Here is a 16440-nt window from a genome sequence, read left to right as displayed (position 1 = left end):
GTGAGAAAACGGTGTTTGAACAAAAATTCGCTTTCTTGCTAGTGGTTTTTTGTTCACATGCGGCAATTTCGCTTTGATTTTGTTCTGTTTTTTCGATTTTTTGGATCGGATTTTCTAAACGGTTTTCCCAATCCATTCATAGTCCTTTCTAGGTCTAGTTTTGTGTTTAGTCAATGAAAATTCTTTGAATTGTACGTCAGGACTTGTACTGCTATGTTTTTTTGTTTCGTCGTCTGACGCTCTTTTTTTGTTTTACATTTGTTCACACAGCAAAGCTGAAGAAGTCAAGTTTTCTGAATGAATTCTTCCTCTCACTAACGGCATTTTCGCGCGTGACGTCATTTCTCACTCGCTTTAGCAAAAGTTTTTAAGTTAATTGCGTGATTAGATTTTGATCATACGTGACTTACCTCACTCAATAAAATGACTTTTGCACTTTAAAACTTAAGTTTAATTCGAATTTGTTCAAGGAACTCATATGTGCAGTAAAGGTCCCTAATAAGAGGCTTCTGTATAGGAATGAATTGTAACAAGCGTTACTAATTTATTGCTGAATGTTTTTTACCAAGTTTTTTGAGCGACGTCGATTTTTTTTCAATTTAGATTGTATCTGTTTCTATCTCTATAGTAAATTGATTTATTTTCCTTGTTAATAGCCGCCTCAGCTTTTCAGCCATCTACTATAGCCGGCGCTCCTAATTTTTTACGACTCGAAGAGGAGTATTGGAGAAGTGCTTTTTTTAATCAATTTTATTGGAGTGATTTTTGAAGCGGAAAATAAAACGCGTGAAAAAATTTGGAGTGATTTTGGTGCTGAACAAAAATTAAGAGCGGATTGAAAAGAGAGTGGTTTTTGTTCATACCGCTGTTTTTGAGAGAGCGAGAAATTGATGTGTGAAAAAATTTTCTCTAAGCGCGCAAAATTTTTCTAAGCGCGTAAAATGCCACGTGCGGCATTTTAAAGCAGTTTTTTCAATTATTTTGCTTAAGAGGTTTGGTTATAATTTTGTTATTGGTATTGATAGTAGTCCCTGTAGCCTCTCTCTAGGAAACAGAAGTACGTTATGTTCAAATACGACATGCTATCAAAATAAATCGGACTTAAAAAATGTTTTTGTACAAAAATCTTTTTTTTTTCAATATCTTCTATTCTTTCAATCCCAATCATGCTTATTGGAATCAACGGCGGCTATTTTCTGGCAATCTGCCGGGTATGTTTATTAATAGCCGCCCTCTTCTTCTAATTTTAACGACTCGAAGAAGAGTATTGAGATTCTACAGTTTTTTTAGCAGAAAGCAAGATTGTTCATGACTTGAATTTTGACTTCTTTCTGTTCGAGCATTTACCTCCGTTTTTAATTGCTGCCCTCATATTCTCAGCGGGCTATTATAGTGCTCCAATTTTTTTTTACAATTCAAAGAATGTGAATTGTATTGGGTCGCTGTCTTTTTACGACTCGAAGAGGAGTATTGGAGAAGTCCTTTTTTTAAATCAATTTTATTGGAGAGATTTTTGAAGCGGGAAATGAAACGCGTGAAAAAATTTGGAGTGATTTTGGTGCTGAACAAAACGAAGAGCGGAGCGAAAAGAGAGTGGTTTTTTGTTCATATCGCTGTTTTCTAGAGAGCGAGAAATTGAGGTTTGAAAAAAATTCTGTAAGCGAGCGAAATTTTTTGTTCACGTGCGGCATTTAAAAGCAGTTTTTTTGCAACTTTTGATGGTTATGAGGTTTGATTATGATATGGTATCGGTTTTAAGCTTGTTTTGATAGGAATTGAAGGTTTCAAGTAGTTAATTTGAGTTTAATGCTAATTTTGAGGTTTTTGATCAGTTTTGCTCATTTTGACGAAATTTTATGTTTTTGCCTGTTTTTTTTGTTTTAATACCTCAAGTGGGATTTGAATAGAAGCTTGTTACTTAAGGAATATTCACATACCAAATGACTAAAGGTTTCTAGCTATAAATCATTTTTTTCTGAGGAAAACTGACAGAAAAATAGAAATTTTAAACCATTTTTTTGTTATTTTTGCTGCTTGTCTTTTTATATCTTAGACAAGTTTCGTAGCCTATTATGACTTGCCCATTGTTTTGCGAGCTTTTCATTGCTTTAATTGCAAAAGAACTTTACTCGTTTTTATATTTCCTTGCACTATTAAAAGAAACTGTAATGAAAGAATTAAGGTTTTCTAGTATTTTTTGTTCAATTTGTTTTTGATTGCCATTTCTATTCTTCATTTAATGTTTTATGGCTTTTGTGAAGGTTCAGTGTTCAGAATAGTTGTTCTAGCTGTTTGATCATAAGTATGGGCAATTTTCTCCTTCGAGTCGTTTACGGAATTCTTCCGGCTATGTTCTTTTTTCAAGATCTGTTCACACATTTTCATGATTTTTGAAGTCAAATTGGAGTAGTGATTTCGGTCACGCCGAAACAGGAAGTGGAGCGAAAAAGCGAGTAAACGGTGTCTGAACAAAAGTTCGCTTTCTCGCTAGTGGTGTTTTGTTCACATGCGGCAGTTTCACTTTGATTTTTACTGTTTTTCCGATTTTTTGAATTGGTTTTTGGAATTGATTTTCAAAAGGTTTTCCCAATCCATTCATAGTCTGTTTTAGATCTAGTTATCTGTTTAGTCAATGAAAATTCTTTGAATTGTACGTCAGGGATTGTCCTATGTTTTTTTACTTCGTCGAACAAAATGTTTCGCTTTACCTCATTTTGCCGCTTTTTCAACATTTTTCGTGATATCTTTGACTTCTCTAGGCTAGTTTCTCTCTTCTCTCATTCTGCTAATAGTAATTTTGAACATCGGTCGCTCAGCAAAGCAATTCAAAATGAACAGAGTCAGTATAAAAAATTGAAGTCAGAAATAGAAACGGGATAAACCCATAAAGCCCAATTTTAGATGCTCGCTATTTGAACGTGGTTCCTATAAGTCTTAGTTACAATCTCTAATGCTTTTTGGTATTGATAGTAGCCCCTGCTCTCAAAAGAAATCGGACTTTTGTTCGGAAATGTTCAAAATAAATCGGAAATATTTTCGTACAAAATTTTGTTTTCAAATTCTTCTATTCTTTCAATCCTAATCATGCCTATTGGTATCAACGGCGGCTATTTTCCGGCAATCTGCCGGGTATGATTATTATTATTACTATTATTGAGACTTAAGGAGATTTATCTGCATTCTTGTAAATCATTTGTGGGTTGAAATCATGCAATATACTTTTTGCTTGTTCTGTTGATTCTCTTATCTGTCTGTTTTGGAGGTTGGTTGTTTCTTGAGCATAATGAGCACGCGATTTGGAATTATTTTTAGTAGTCTACCGATTTTTTAAGCTGTAGCACTGCTCGCGATTTAAACTTTCTTTTTGAACATATAGGATTATTATCAAGAGAACGCTGTATTCGTTTCTGGTATACAGTAGTCAGTAGTAACAAGATTTTGAGAAAAATTTACCTAAACAGTCCCACTTGTACCCTCTGCATCCCCATACACTCCGTCTCCTCATCTTATCGTACCCAACCACATACCAACACTCCCCCACGTCTATATACCATTAAACAACCTTTTCCTTTCACGACTATACAGCCAGATATTTTAGCTATTGCACCATTTAAGAGTTAAATTTGCACCATTTCTTTTTTTTATATCTGAACTGCTTGCTCATCTGAACTTCCAGTGACTTTGTACCCATGTTTAATTTTGCTAATCCAAAGCCAGGCCCATTTTTGGTTATCTTTGGTTTTAGAGTTTTGTGTGCACGAGTTCATTAAAAGTTCTCTAAAAGTTGATAAATTTGCACGGTTCATCAAAACGGCTGAGGAAGTATAATTTAACGGTGTTAGGGCATTTTCGTTAGGCTTACCCGAGCCTCTGCCCTCAATATCACCCACGCCCGATATTTTTTCCGGCCTTAAACCAAGCAGTATCGTATCTATCTTAAGCTAGATTAACCAAAGTCAGTATCACAACCATTTATTAAGAGCAATTAGTCAGAGAAACCAAGCATTGGATCTTTGGCTCAACTGGTCGAAAATCTCAGCTGTCTTTTTGTCAGCAAATCCAGGCAACTCCCTTGTGAGTTTTTCTTGCCCATTCGATAAATCTATGAATTATTTCAAATAACGGAAATCGAAGTGTCCTTGAATATAAATGGGCTGATGTTTTACAAAGCCTTCAAAAATGATAATTTGTCTTGCTACAATTTTGGAAATAGGAGTTTCCACAATAGCTGCATCTTGTACGGGTTCGTATGGTTTTTAGGGTAGGTAACTCGACTCTGCTTGATTTCAATAACATCTGGCTTTACTCAGAATCGCGCTGCCGTTCTAAATAATACCTGCAGAGTAAAGTAACCTTGGGTAAAACAAGCAGTTGACAGTTTTAAAATTTCAAAATATTGGCCTTTTATTTTTTGGCTATCTAGATAGAATTTTCGGGCACTGAAGACTTTCAGCATTTCAAAGCTTACTTGTCTGTGTTATTAATTGCTCTCAAACAAAGCTTGTAGTTAATTGCTCTCAAACGAAGTTTGAAGCAATTATATTAATGCTGTCGGTCTTTTTTATGCAATTTTTCACTTCACCGATTTTTTGTCTGATGCTTTTGACTTTTCGTCTTCAAAAACGGGATAAACAGGTAGCGCCCAGCGTGCATTAAGTGCTGTTAGAGCTTTTTAGCTCTGTTTCAGCTCAAATTGTTTTGGAAACTTATACTTAATGTGTGAAGGGCGGTTCTTAGAGGTTTAAGACCCGTTCACTAATGACCCAACCCCCGCGCGCTTTTACCCCCAACCCACTGTTGTCCCTCATAACCCCCTCCCCCATCAGCCCTCAGTGCACCCCCCCCCCCACCCTTCGTTTCTAGCTACTGACGAATAACAGCTCGCTAAAAGCATGCAAATTTTTACTATTTTGCTCAAGCTTTTTGAAAATTGACTTTTGATTTTTACCAGCCCTAGGTGTCAAGGAACCTCCTATAGGTTTTAATATTAGGTTAATGCATAGTTTCTAGTGGTAATGGAACGGTTTCAACATTTTAAGATCGCGAATTTTAGTTTTTTTTTTGACAAAACGTGCAATTTTTTCAAATTTTCCAACAAAGCTTGTAGTTAATTGCTCTCAAACGAAGTTTGAAGCAATTATATTAATGCTGTCGGTCTTTTTTATGCAATTTTTCACTTCACCGATTTTTTGTCTGATGCTTTTGACTTTTCGTCTTCAAAAACGGGATAAACAGGTAGCGCCCAGCGTGCATTAAGTGCTGTTAGAGCTTTTTAGCTCTGTTTCAGCTCAAATTGTTTTGGAAACTTATACTTAATGTGTGAAGGGCGGTTCTTAGAGGTTTAAGACCCGTTCACTAATGACCCAACCCCCGCGCGCTTTTACCCCCAACCCACTGTTGTCCCTCATAACCCCCTCCCCCATCAGCCCTCAGTGCACCCCCCCCCCCACCCTTCGTTTCTAGCTACTGACGAATAACAGCTCGCTAAAAGCATGCAAATTTTTACTATTTTGCTCAAGCTTTTTGAAAATTGACTTTTGATTTTTACCAGCCCTAGGTGTCAAGGAACCTCCTATAGGTTTTAATATTAGGTTAATGCATAGTTTCTAGTGGTAATGGAACGGTTTCAACATTTTAAGATCGCGAATTTTAGTTTTTTTTTTGACAAAACGTGCAATTTTTTCAAATTTTTTTGACATCTATTTTTCCTAATTCAGGTCTCTCCAGATCCAGGGGCCAGAAAATATTCTTACGGTTTTGATAATAAGTTACCGACATATTTTTTTGGCCATGAAATAATTTTCCAACTTTTTAATGTCAAATTTTAGGATTTTTTTATACATGTTTTTCAAGTTTTTTAAAATTTTTATTAATTTAGGTTTTTTAGCCTCAAGAGCCAAGGAACTTCCTCTAGAGGTTGAAATTAGGTTACTGTATAATTTCTAGATGTAAGCAAGATTTTAACATCAGGAAGTTTAGCATTTTTTGTTAATTTTTGCCATTTTCAGCCATTGTTTTTGCCATTTTTATCGACATTGTTCAGGTTTTTTTGAGCCATAAGGGTCAGAAAACCTCCGTTCGTTATTGGAAATTTTTTGTTGGCCATGGATTAATTTTCAACTTTTTAATATCTATCACGAGTTCCAGCAATTTTTACAAAATTCGCAATCTTTTTAAGATATTTGAATTTTTTGTCATTTTTAAGTTTCTCAAGGGCCACGGAACCTCCTCTAGAGTTTGATAATATGTTACTACCTAGTTTATAGATGTAATGGATTGTTTTCCAAGTAGTTTTTTTAAAAAACATTGCTATTTTTTCATGTTTTCAATTTTTTCCGGCACCGGGGGCCCTAGGACCTTCTGCAAGGTTTGTAATAAGCTGCTGCATAGTTTCTGGAGTTAATGAGATGGTGATCAATATTTTTTATGACTTAAGTTTTAGTAATTTCTGGATAAGATTTAAAATCTTCCAAGTATATGGATCCTTATGAGCCAGTAAAACTTTTTCAGGCTTGAAACAGTGATTATGAATATTCTCTTGAGACAATGAAATGGTTCTTAAGATTTTTCTTCCAAAATTTTTCAAGATTTTTTGAGTTTAACAACCATTACTGGCCAACGAAAACTTGTAAGGCTCGGAGGTGGATTACTTGACAGGTTTTTCGAGACAAAAATTGGTTGTGAAATTTTTTTACTGGGAATTTGAAAAGGTCTTTTTAATTTACTTTTGCCTTCAGCTTTTTTCTATGTGATTTATTTACTAAAAAGTCTAGAAGTTGCAGAGTCGAATGCCATCATGGAAAATATTCTATGTCTCTTTCTCTCTCTGTTGGTTAGGGTTTTTTCCTTCTCTTTCTCCTCGTTCACGTTTTATGTCTCTCTCACACACTATCTCTTTTTGTTGATGCCGCATTTCAACTGTTGTTATGTGGCGTAATGTAATCATCTCTGATCCGCATTAACAGTGAGTTATAGTAAAAATGTTTGCATCATAATTGACTGATAGGCACTTTTTAGGAAATCATTGTTAATTGCGCTCAAAAGCAAATTGTAGCAAATATATTAATCCTATTTGTCTCTTTTGTGCAATTTTTCGCCTGGCCGATTTTTCGTCTGACCCATTTGATTTCGTCTTCAAAAACGGGATAAAGAGGTAGCGCCCGGTTTGCATTGAGTTCTCTTAGAGCCGTTCAGTCCACTAGTCTTCAAGTATGCGATTAACAGAAACTTTTTTGGAGAATTATACTTATGTTCTGAAGGATGGCTCTTGGTATTCAATCCGACACCCGACCCACCCGCCGCCCCCACGTCAGTCCCCCAATCCACTTTTGCACCCCCGCTGCGCTCCCCTTACGCCCATTCAATTAATTCAAAGCTAGCCTCACTAAACCGTGCCTAGCTACTAACGAATCCAACCTCTCGCCGGTCGTTTGAGAGCAATTCGCCCGACGTTAGTCGGTTATGTTAAACATTTTTAGTTCAAAGTTGGCCGATAGTACTTCACTTTAATACGAAAATTTACTTGTGGAGTTGCGTGACTTCATTACTGAGTCGTCTTTGTGATTGCCATCGCGAGTTTTATCTAGGCTGAAAAACAGAAGTAACAATTAAATTTCTTAAGCATTATATTTTTACTCTTGACTTTGAATTCCTTTATCCTGCAGTTGAATTTATAAAATTTGACTAAAGAGAAAATTTTCAATTTCCAAGCGCTGAAAAGTTTGGACAGTCAATAAATAAGGCAGATTTTAAGTGGTCTCTCCATTTTTTTTTTCAAGTTTGTGTAGATTAGGGTGGCATCTCCGTCATTACAGTTATGATCCTCTTGCTATATATGATCTAGTTGCCACAAGTCTATTCCGCGGCTATTTCGGCAATCTAATGGCTGTTTGCTTATTTACGGAAATTTGACTTATATTTTCATTACTTCAATTTTTCTGATCGTTTTTATAAAACGTTTTGAAATTAGGTTTTTGTAATTGTTGGCAGTTATTATTTTCTCAGTTAATCTTCTATCTAGTCTGTATCTATCTTCTCTCTATTTATATTAAACATGACTCGAATTCGCTGCGACAATATCTAAGCCGTGTTTTGTTTTTTTTCTCGCTGTTCTGTTCAATGCTTTTCTCCTGTCATTTTAATACTTCTGTTTTTTTTCTATTTTCTCTTTCTAAATCTCGATATTTTTTTACCTCTGTTTCCCTTGTTTTTCTCCATCTCTTTTTTTCTGTTCTTTCTTTTTTGTGTCTTTGGTTGCTCTCTCCTTTTCATTCTATTTTGTTCGCTTTCTTCTCTGTTGTCCTTTCCTTTTCTTTATAACTTTCAAAGAAACTGACTATTCTTTGTCGTTGGTCCAAATGAAGTTCGTACCAGTCTTACTAGTCCTGTTGGTTTGATGAGATTTTCGTGCTGCCGACTTTCCGTCTGACTTTTTGTCCTCGAAAACCGGATAAGTATCTAAAGGCCAAAAGTCAGCAAATTGCTGATGAGTTTTTAATTGCTCTCAAACGAAATTTCTAGCAATTATTAATTGCTCTCAAATGAAGTTTGTAGCAACTATGTGTCTTTTTATGCGATCTTTTGCTTCACCGATTTATCCTCTGGCCCATTTGACTTTTCGTTCTCTAAGTATGCTATTCACCGAAGCTAACTTGAGGAGACAAATTCATTGTCTGAAAGGCAGTTCTGAATTTTAAAAGTTTGACCCCCTCAGTCACCCGAACCCGTGGTCACCCCCACCCAACCACTGTCAAACCATCCCAACCCTTGCCGCCACCCCCTTATTTCTTGACTTCTCCCCCACTCCGCTCAACCCCCTGCCCCCAAATGCCAGCATTCTTGGTTTCTACTTAAGTCAAAGCTCAAAGGTACTTTGAGAGCAATTCGCCCGCCGTTACTCGGTCATGTTTCTTTCCTAAGCTTTTGCTTTTCTTTTTGTTTTCTTTATTCTCTTTTTCTCTGTTTCTCCTCTTATCTCTTTATACGTTTTTCTGCTTGTTTAACTCTGTCTACCTTTTATCTCTCTACTTCTTTTGTTTTTCTTTCTCTCATTCTTACTTTGGATTTGTTTTAATATTTTTGTCCTGATATTTTGCCTTCTCTCTCTCTCTCTCTCTCTCTCTCTCTCTCTCTCTCTCTCTCGCTCTCTCTCTCTTTCTTTCTTTCTCTCTCCCCCTTCTCTCTCTGTTTCTCTGCTGGCCCCCCTTCCTAAATTTTCAGTTTTCTACACTGAAATCAGAGTTCGGCATGTATCACAGTTTTTTAATCTTTAAAGCCGGTTTTCTCGAATGGCGTTACGGGGCCTCCTAGTACAGTTGAGATCAATTGGTCGCTTAGACACAATAGAACAGTTAGTTTCTTTGGTTTAGCTATACGCATAGGTTTCTTGTGATTGGTCATGTTTTCGCTGTTCATTAAACCTCTGAACCTTGAAAGGAACGGGTGGAAATTTGACTATCACAAGAAAGCTTAGTGTGCAGTCAGACAACAGAAAACAACTGGAATCGATTGATGCAGCTTCCTCTAGATTCTTTGGGAAAGTATTCAAGAATTTAGGGCTATGAATTTTTTAAATAGCCGCCGCCATCCTCTCAGCTATTATTTAGGCGCTCTTCTTTTTAATTCGATTTAACTTTTGATCACGTTTTTCGTTTTACATAAGTCACGATTTTCACGTTTGACTTCTGACTTACTTCACTAACTGTTTCAACTGAATGAATTTTAAATTATTTCACGCATTGAATTACACAACCTAGGGAATACGGTCAAAGTCATAAGATCAAAATCAGAAGATCAAAAGAAACAGGATAAGCATTATAAAGCCCGGTCATTAAGTCATAGTGCATTAGGCTATCAAAGGTCATTAGAGCGATTGCTAGCTGATATTAGTATTAAGCTTAAAACTCTTCAGTTAAGAAGCTGAAGTAAGTATAGGTTTAGAATCTAACTGAAACGGCACACTGAATTAGAACAATTTTTGAAATTTAGGAAAACTTAGGAAAATTTTGTCAATTTCAATCTATTCTTTTTTCTCTGTTTCAATCTCGATGTGCGTATAGCGCGTCAACGGCGGCTTTTTTCCGGCAATCTGCCTGCTATGTTCAGATTTTTCAAATCACTGCGCTCATTTGTGTATTTATCGTGAGTGTTTTTGAATGAGCTGAGGTTGTTACGTAAAGCAGTTTTCAGTAAATGTCTTACTCGTCGGCTTAAATATTGTGAGAATAGATTTTTCCAGAAATTTTTATTGTTTTCTAATTAGTCTTTCTCGGATATAGTAGGCCTGCTACTATTCTCTGAAGTTCAGAATTTCTGCTAGTTCTTGGTTTGTGGACACTTATCCGCCTTTTAAAACTGATACTTGTTCACTTTTACCAAGTTTTCGGGTAAATTTACTGATGGCGCTAGTCTTTGGCCTGAGCGGTCTGAATACTTTTTGTTTTTGTGGAGTTTTAATTTCGTATTTGAAAGTTGTTCTTGTTTACTTTAATTGGGTTTTTCGTTAGTCTGAAGACATCAATTTACTGGAGTACTGGAGACACACTAGTGAGCGTCACAAAATTTAATTTCAATTGTTTTTAAATCTGTTTTAGTTTGATATACCAACTCTTGATATTATCAGTTCTGAATATCTTTCGCATTGTTTTCCACTGTTACAATGATTAATTGCAACTCTTATTATTATACTACAGAACCCATTTTTAGTGCAAAACACATGCGTTTATTCACACAAGCTGATGAAAACAAAAACTTTTTTGTTCATTTCAGCTAGTTTTTTCACACACACACATACCCGTCCCCACTCACTTCGCCCCCCATGCACACCCCTGCGCATCGTTCAGGCCGTAAGACCCCCCCCCCCGTGCAGCCAAAGACCCCCCTCCCACCGTTTCAACCCCCCCCCCCCACTTGCCCCCCCCCCCCCTCCCCCCGCAGCGCTCACCTGACGCCCCTTCAATTAAGCTAAAGCTAATTCACTAAAGCGTGACTAGCTACTGACGATGCCAACCGCTCGCGCCAGTCGTTTGAGAGTAATTCGCCCGATGTTAGTCGGTTACGTTTTCCATTGCAGGTTAGTCGGTTACGTTTTCATTGCAGTTTAGTCGGTTACGTTTTCCATTGCAGTTCAGTTGCAGTTGGTTGTGCATAAATTGAGATCCATCTTTGATTATATGTATTATGTGATTAATGATACGAAATGTTCGATTCAATCCGGTTTTAATGAACGGAGGCACTACTTTCATTGCAGAAAGTGCTGTCAGTTGTTGAAAACAAAAACTGTTTATCAAATTGTGTTTAAATTAATATAGTTTTTAATGCAATAGGTATGGTGAACACGAAGGCAACGCAACCCGTTAATATTCCTCGTCTGTCGGCGATCACAGACCCAGAGTCAAGGGTATTCCGAGCTAACTTCTACCCTTTCTCACAGGACAACGACCAAGTGGTAATGCATTTTTCAATCATTACTCTCAAGATAATGAGATTTTTTGAATTTTCGAAAGTTATGTTACTTCTAGTGACTATTTCTTAAACATTTTTCGTGGCCCTTATGCGTTCGATTTTTTTAACCTACAAAATAAACAGCGTTTCTGAATCTGCTATACGAAAAGCTTGGATTGCTCTCTAACACTAAATATCTCGAATTGTTACCCAAAGCTTTGGGCTTGTATAATATGTGTTAAAAAATTGATGCTGAGGAAAAAGCTAAATTTAACCTTCCGAAAATTCAGTTTCTAACTAGTTACGTGCCGAACCACTAATCAGTTTATGCTGTTTCACAAATGCTTTTAACACATTTTCTATCTCTTTCTTACAAACTTCGCTCTGACAAATTCGAAGATTTCTCGAGCAACACATTCAAACTTTGTCAAAAAGCAACAGAAATATTAAGGTCGCCCTTTCTTTGAATGTGGCATTACCCATTATTCATTTGCCTAATTTACCCTGGAACTCATCTTTTTAACTACAATTGCATGTTGGTATAAAACATACTAATGTGTTCCGATGATCAATTTAATCTTTTCTCGTTTGATCTCCTAAGTGTTGTATGATCTAAATGGTTCTCATTCTAATTTATAGTAAGCTAATCGCAAATACGCAACTTTAGCGGCGATACTTTTCGTTTTTAAAATTGATAAATCATAAGTGCTCGTAATGTACCATCACTGCATTCAAATCCATCTGAATCTTTTTTGTGGTCTAATATGAGCTCTAATTAATTGCGAATTTGAACAGTTATGTTTTAACTAGAATTATGGTGGAAGTGGAAGCACTAGTGGAGGAGGCGGAGGAGGAGTCGCCGTTCCATGCGGTGGAGTTGTGGGTGGTGGAGTTGGAGGGGGTAACCGAGGCAGTTTCACTTATGGTCTTCTGTCGTCGCCATCTTCACAGAGTCCCCTCTCCCATCCATCTTCGTTCGATGGAAACCATTCTGTGAGTCACGAAGACTTGACCAGAGAACACATGCTGGCTGCACTCAACCATCCGGGTGGGGTAAGTCTAACCCTTCTATTGGCACTGGGAAAATGGACTGAGAATAGTGGAACCGCGGAATGATATGGTAAAAAAGGACCTTGCGATAAGAGGGAATTTCAAAATAAAACTGAAATAGTGCTGGTTGCTTCATGCCAGTGCTAAATGCCAAATTAGATCAATAATTTCTCTTTCTCATTTTCGTATTGAAGTTCAGCAATGAAAGCAGTTCATACTTTTTTTAGCCCGTACTTAACATTCATAGTCGCGTACATTTCGGTAGTAACACTTTCAGAATAAAGTTGTTTGAAGCAAAATGAAAAGCTTAATTTCATTTGCAATCGGTCAATAGTACAACTCTTTTAAAATTAAATGCAGATTTTGAGTCTTTTCGATTTTAGACATTGCGCTATGACGGAGTGAGCCCGCTTCAAGTGAATACGTCCCGACTTAGCTATCCGCCCTCGGCTTCTGTGATGATGACGTCGCCCACTGGCGCAGGTGGGACAGGGGGAGGGGGAGGAGGTCCAGGAAGCAGTTCCCAGTACTCGCTGTCCAGCCAACAGCAATTGTTGCTACCAATTCCGGAAACTGAGATGGAGACGCTTTCGTTGGACCAGTTGCAAGAGATGAAAGATATCTTGTCGTACGATATTAGAAAAATTGAAGAGGTAAGCACATTATAATCAATGAAAAAGTTCACTGGAATCTCCAAAGTATAAAGTTTTTGAAGGGTAAGCAGGAATTTCGAAATGTTTTGGTTTCATATCGACCGATGCGCTGTCAAGAGATAAAAAATTATAAATTTTTCGGGATGTAGTTAAGTGAGGAAGTTACGTTGTAAACTGTTTTCAGTTCGTTATTTTTGCATTTTGTTTTCAGATGATAAACCGACGCCAAGAGGTGCTGTGCGTTCAGTGCAAACGAGTAGAGAGATCTGTGGCATTTCAGCCTTGTAATTGTATGCTAGTGTGCGAGGCATGTGCAATCGACATCATGGAGTGTCCGAAGTGTGGAGCCAGCATCGACCAGTGCTCCAAGCTCATCATCTCAACCCAATCCGCTTGAAGCTACAAGGCAGACTTAAACATGAACATAAACCCCACAGAGCCATAATTTGAGACTAAGATGTCGAAGATTGAAACGATGCCAGCTCTTTTTGCGTATAAATCTATAATTCATATTCGACCTGACTCTCATGCAGATGACAAGTACTTTAGATGTTCACCCAATGTTAAATATTGGATGTTTTCGAACATTTTGTTGGAAGTTACCTATAGAAGTTAAAATAATCGGCTGCGGTCGGTCAAATGCAACTATTTCAATCGAATTGAGCGATTATTTCTACACTGTTGATGACTGGGAAACGAGTGGGAAAAAATCAATCGAAAATCTATTCTCTATGCCTCCTGGCTTGCTGTGACTACCAATGAACTTGTAAATCTGTACATTTATACCTACTAACTTGCTAACTCTACCTATTTATTTTGAACATTTATTGAGCTTCTAAATACTCTATCCTTCTATCCACAATGAATTAACTATTTCCAGAGAACTGAACTAAATGTCCTTTCGTTGATAAATCTATGATACCAATTGTTAGCATACATTTCAGTAAAATATTAAATATCTCCTTATCGGACAGCGTTAAAGTTTTAAAAATAGGTAATAAACCCCATCTTCGACTGCGCTAATATCTTACGTGGTTTTGTAAAGTAATAATTTTTGTTCCTGTCTGTTGTTGAAATCTATTTTGATAAAGTTTATTTTGTGATCATCCATAGCATCTTGTGTTAGGTAGTCATTCATGTTGCCCTTAGTTAATAATTGAATAACGAGAAAACCCTTAGATGCTTACTTACTGTGTGATTATAAGAATCATAGAAAGTTTAACCAGAATTGCATTCAGTATCTAGTCAATGGGGAACTGACCTGTTAAACAGATATTCCACTCAGAAGTCACTCAGCGTGAATTGGATTTCGATCAGTTTTCATTTTGACTAGGAGGAGTTGGTGTTTCCCAACCACTGTGAAAATCAGCTGCTTGGATTATTATCAGCGGTGATTTGACTGATGTGAGGAAACGCCAACTCCTGGTACTCATGCTCCTAATTTATGCCCAAAGATCTATTTTTGTCAAAGTTTTATAGTTTTTAACTAAGTTAATTATTCCTTGCAATAGATATACTTATGACGAGTTAGAAGAGATAGCTGATAGTTAGATTGATAGATGTGTAGATTGGATAATTCTTCTAGCCATAACTGTTCATAAACTGGTGGATGTATTTAGAAATGCTAAAGCATATGTGTTACATACAAACTAGAACTTGTTAGATCGATCTTTTCTCTACTGTGTCAGCCAGAATAGCCTAAATTTTGCCTAATTCTTCGTCCTGTCGGTGATTGAGAACGTGACTTCATCCTTTGAACTTATAATATCGACCTCAACGTTGCTAAGTCTTTTGGGTCTTGTTAATTCGGCAGTGTTTTTGTTGTTATTTTGGAGTCAACAATGTTTAATTACTCTCAAGTGAAGGTTGTTGTAATTGTTTTATTCCTCTAGGTCTTTTTAATGCATTTTCTAACAACTGATGGATTTTTTCGTCTATTTCACTTTTTCTCTTTAAAAAGGATAAATAGACTGGAGTGCTGTAATTCGCTGAACAGTTCTCTTAGAGCCTTTTTCTCTAGGTGATTCACCCCAGCTCTGAAGACATATGGTATTGGCGTGAAGGTGAATTCTTTTTAGTTGCTCCAAAGAAGTTTGGAACTGTCATATTAGTCCTGTTGGTCTGATGAGATTTTCGTGCTACCGACTTTTCGTCTGACTTTTTGTCCTCGAAAAAGGGATAAAAGGGATTTTAATTGCTATCAAACAAAGTTTGTAGTAATTAATAGCCGCCGTCAGCCTCTCAAACGGCTATTATTTAGGCGCTCTCTTTTTTTACAATTCAAAGAATTTGAATTGTATTGGGCCGCTGTCTTTTTTTATGATCTGTTCACACATTCTCATGAGTTTTGAAGTCAAATTGGAGTAGTGATATTGGTCACGCTGAAACAGGAAGTGGAACAAAAAAGCGAGTGGTTTTGGGGTGTGAATTTTTTTCGCTCTAATTTTAAAGTAGAGTGAGAATTCGGTGTTTGAACAAAAATTCGCTTTCTCGGTAGTTTTTTTTTGTTCACATGCTGCAATTTCACTTCGTTTTTGTACCGCATTTTTTCGATTTTTTGGATTTATTTTTTTTCTGAATGGTTTTCCCAATCCATTCATAGTTCATTCTAGACATATTTTCTTGTTTTAACCAATTTTCCATTTTCTGTTGATTTTTTAAATTTTTTTGTACTGTTTTTTTTAGAAATGGTTTTTCCCAATTCACTCATAGTGCGCTCTAGGTCTAGTTTTTTGTGTAGTCAATATAAATTCCTTGAATTGTACTTCAGGACTGCTTGAATTGTACGTCCTGCTATGTTTTTTAATTCGCTTTACCATTTGATCAGTTTTTGTCACGACTTTCACGTTTGACTTCTGACTTACCTCACTCATTATTTCAACTGAATGATTTTTAAATCCATTCACTCAATGAATTACGCAAGATAGTGAATACAGTCAGGCTCAAAAGAGCAAAATCAAAAGAGACGGGATAAACCGATAAAGCCCGGTCATTAAGTCATTGAGAATTAAGTTATCAAAGTTCATTAGAGTTTTTGCTTGCTGACTTTGGTATTAATCTTATTAGCTTTCAGTTTAGAAGCTGAATTAAGTAAAGTTTTAGAATCCAACCGAAACCGCACGTCGAATTAGATCATTTTTTGACACTGAAAAAAAATATAAAATTTGGTCATTTTATCTCCTTTTTTTCTGTTTCAATCCCGATATGCATCAAGCGCGTCAACGGCGGCTATTTTCCGGCAATCTGCCGTCTATGTTTATTAATTGCTCTTGAACGCAGTTCATAGCAATTATTG

General features: G+C 36.6%; 1 protein-coding gene across 1 annotated transcript in view; it reads left to right on the top strand.

Annotated features, from left to right (window-relative positions):
• Positions 1-14813, top strand: part of LOC142341627 (uncharacterized) — a 61971-nt gene extending 47158 nt beyond the window's left edge. The window contains exons 10-13 of the mRNA XM_075392728.1: positions 11325-11446; positions 12253-12495; positions 12876-13145; positions 13357-14813. Coding sequence (XP_075248843.1) covers positions 11325-11446; positions 12253-12495; positions 12876-13145; positions 13357-13542 — 821 coding nt within the window. The 3' untranslated portion in view covers positions 13543-14813. The remainder of the gene's footprint in view (positions 1-11324; positions 11447-12252; positions 12496-12875; positions 13146-13356) is intronic.
• Positions 14814-16440: the final 1627 nt, after the last annotated feature.

Source organism: Convolutriloba macropyga, chromosome 6 (assembly GCF_964194025.1).
Source record: "Convolutriloba macropyga chromosome 6, txConMacr16.3, whole genome shotgun sequence".
In the NCBI taxonomy this organism is placed as follows: Eukaryota; Metazoa; Xenacoelomorpha; order Acoela; family Convolutidae; genus Convolutriloba; species Convolutriloba macropyga.
The sequence above is the reverse complement of the archived record's forward strand: the minus strand, read 5'-3'. Positions and strand labels throughout refer to the sequence as shown.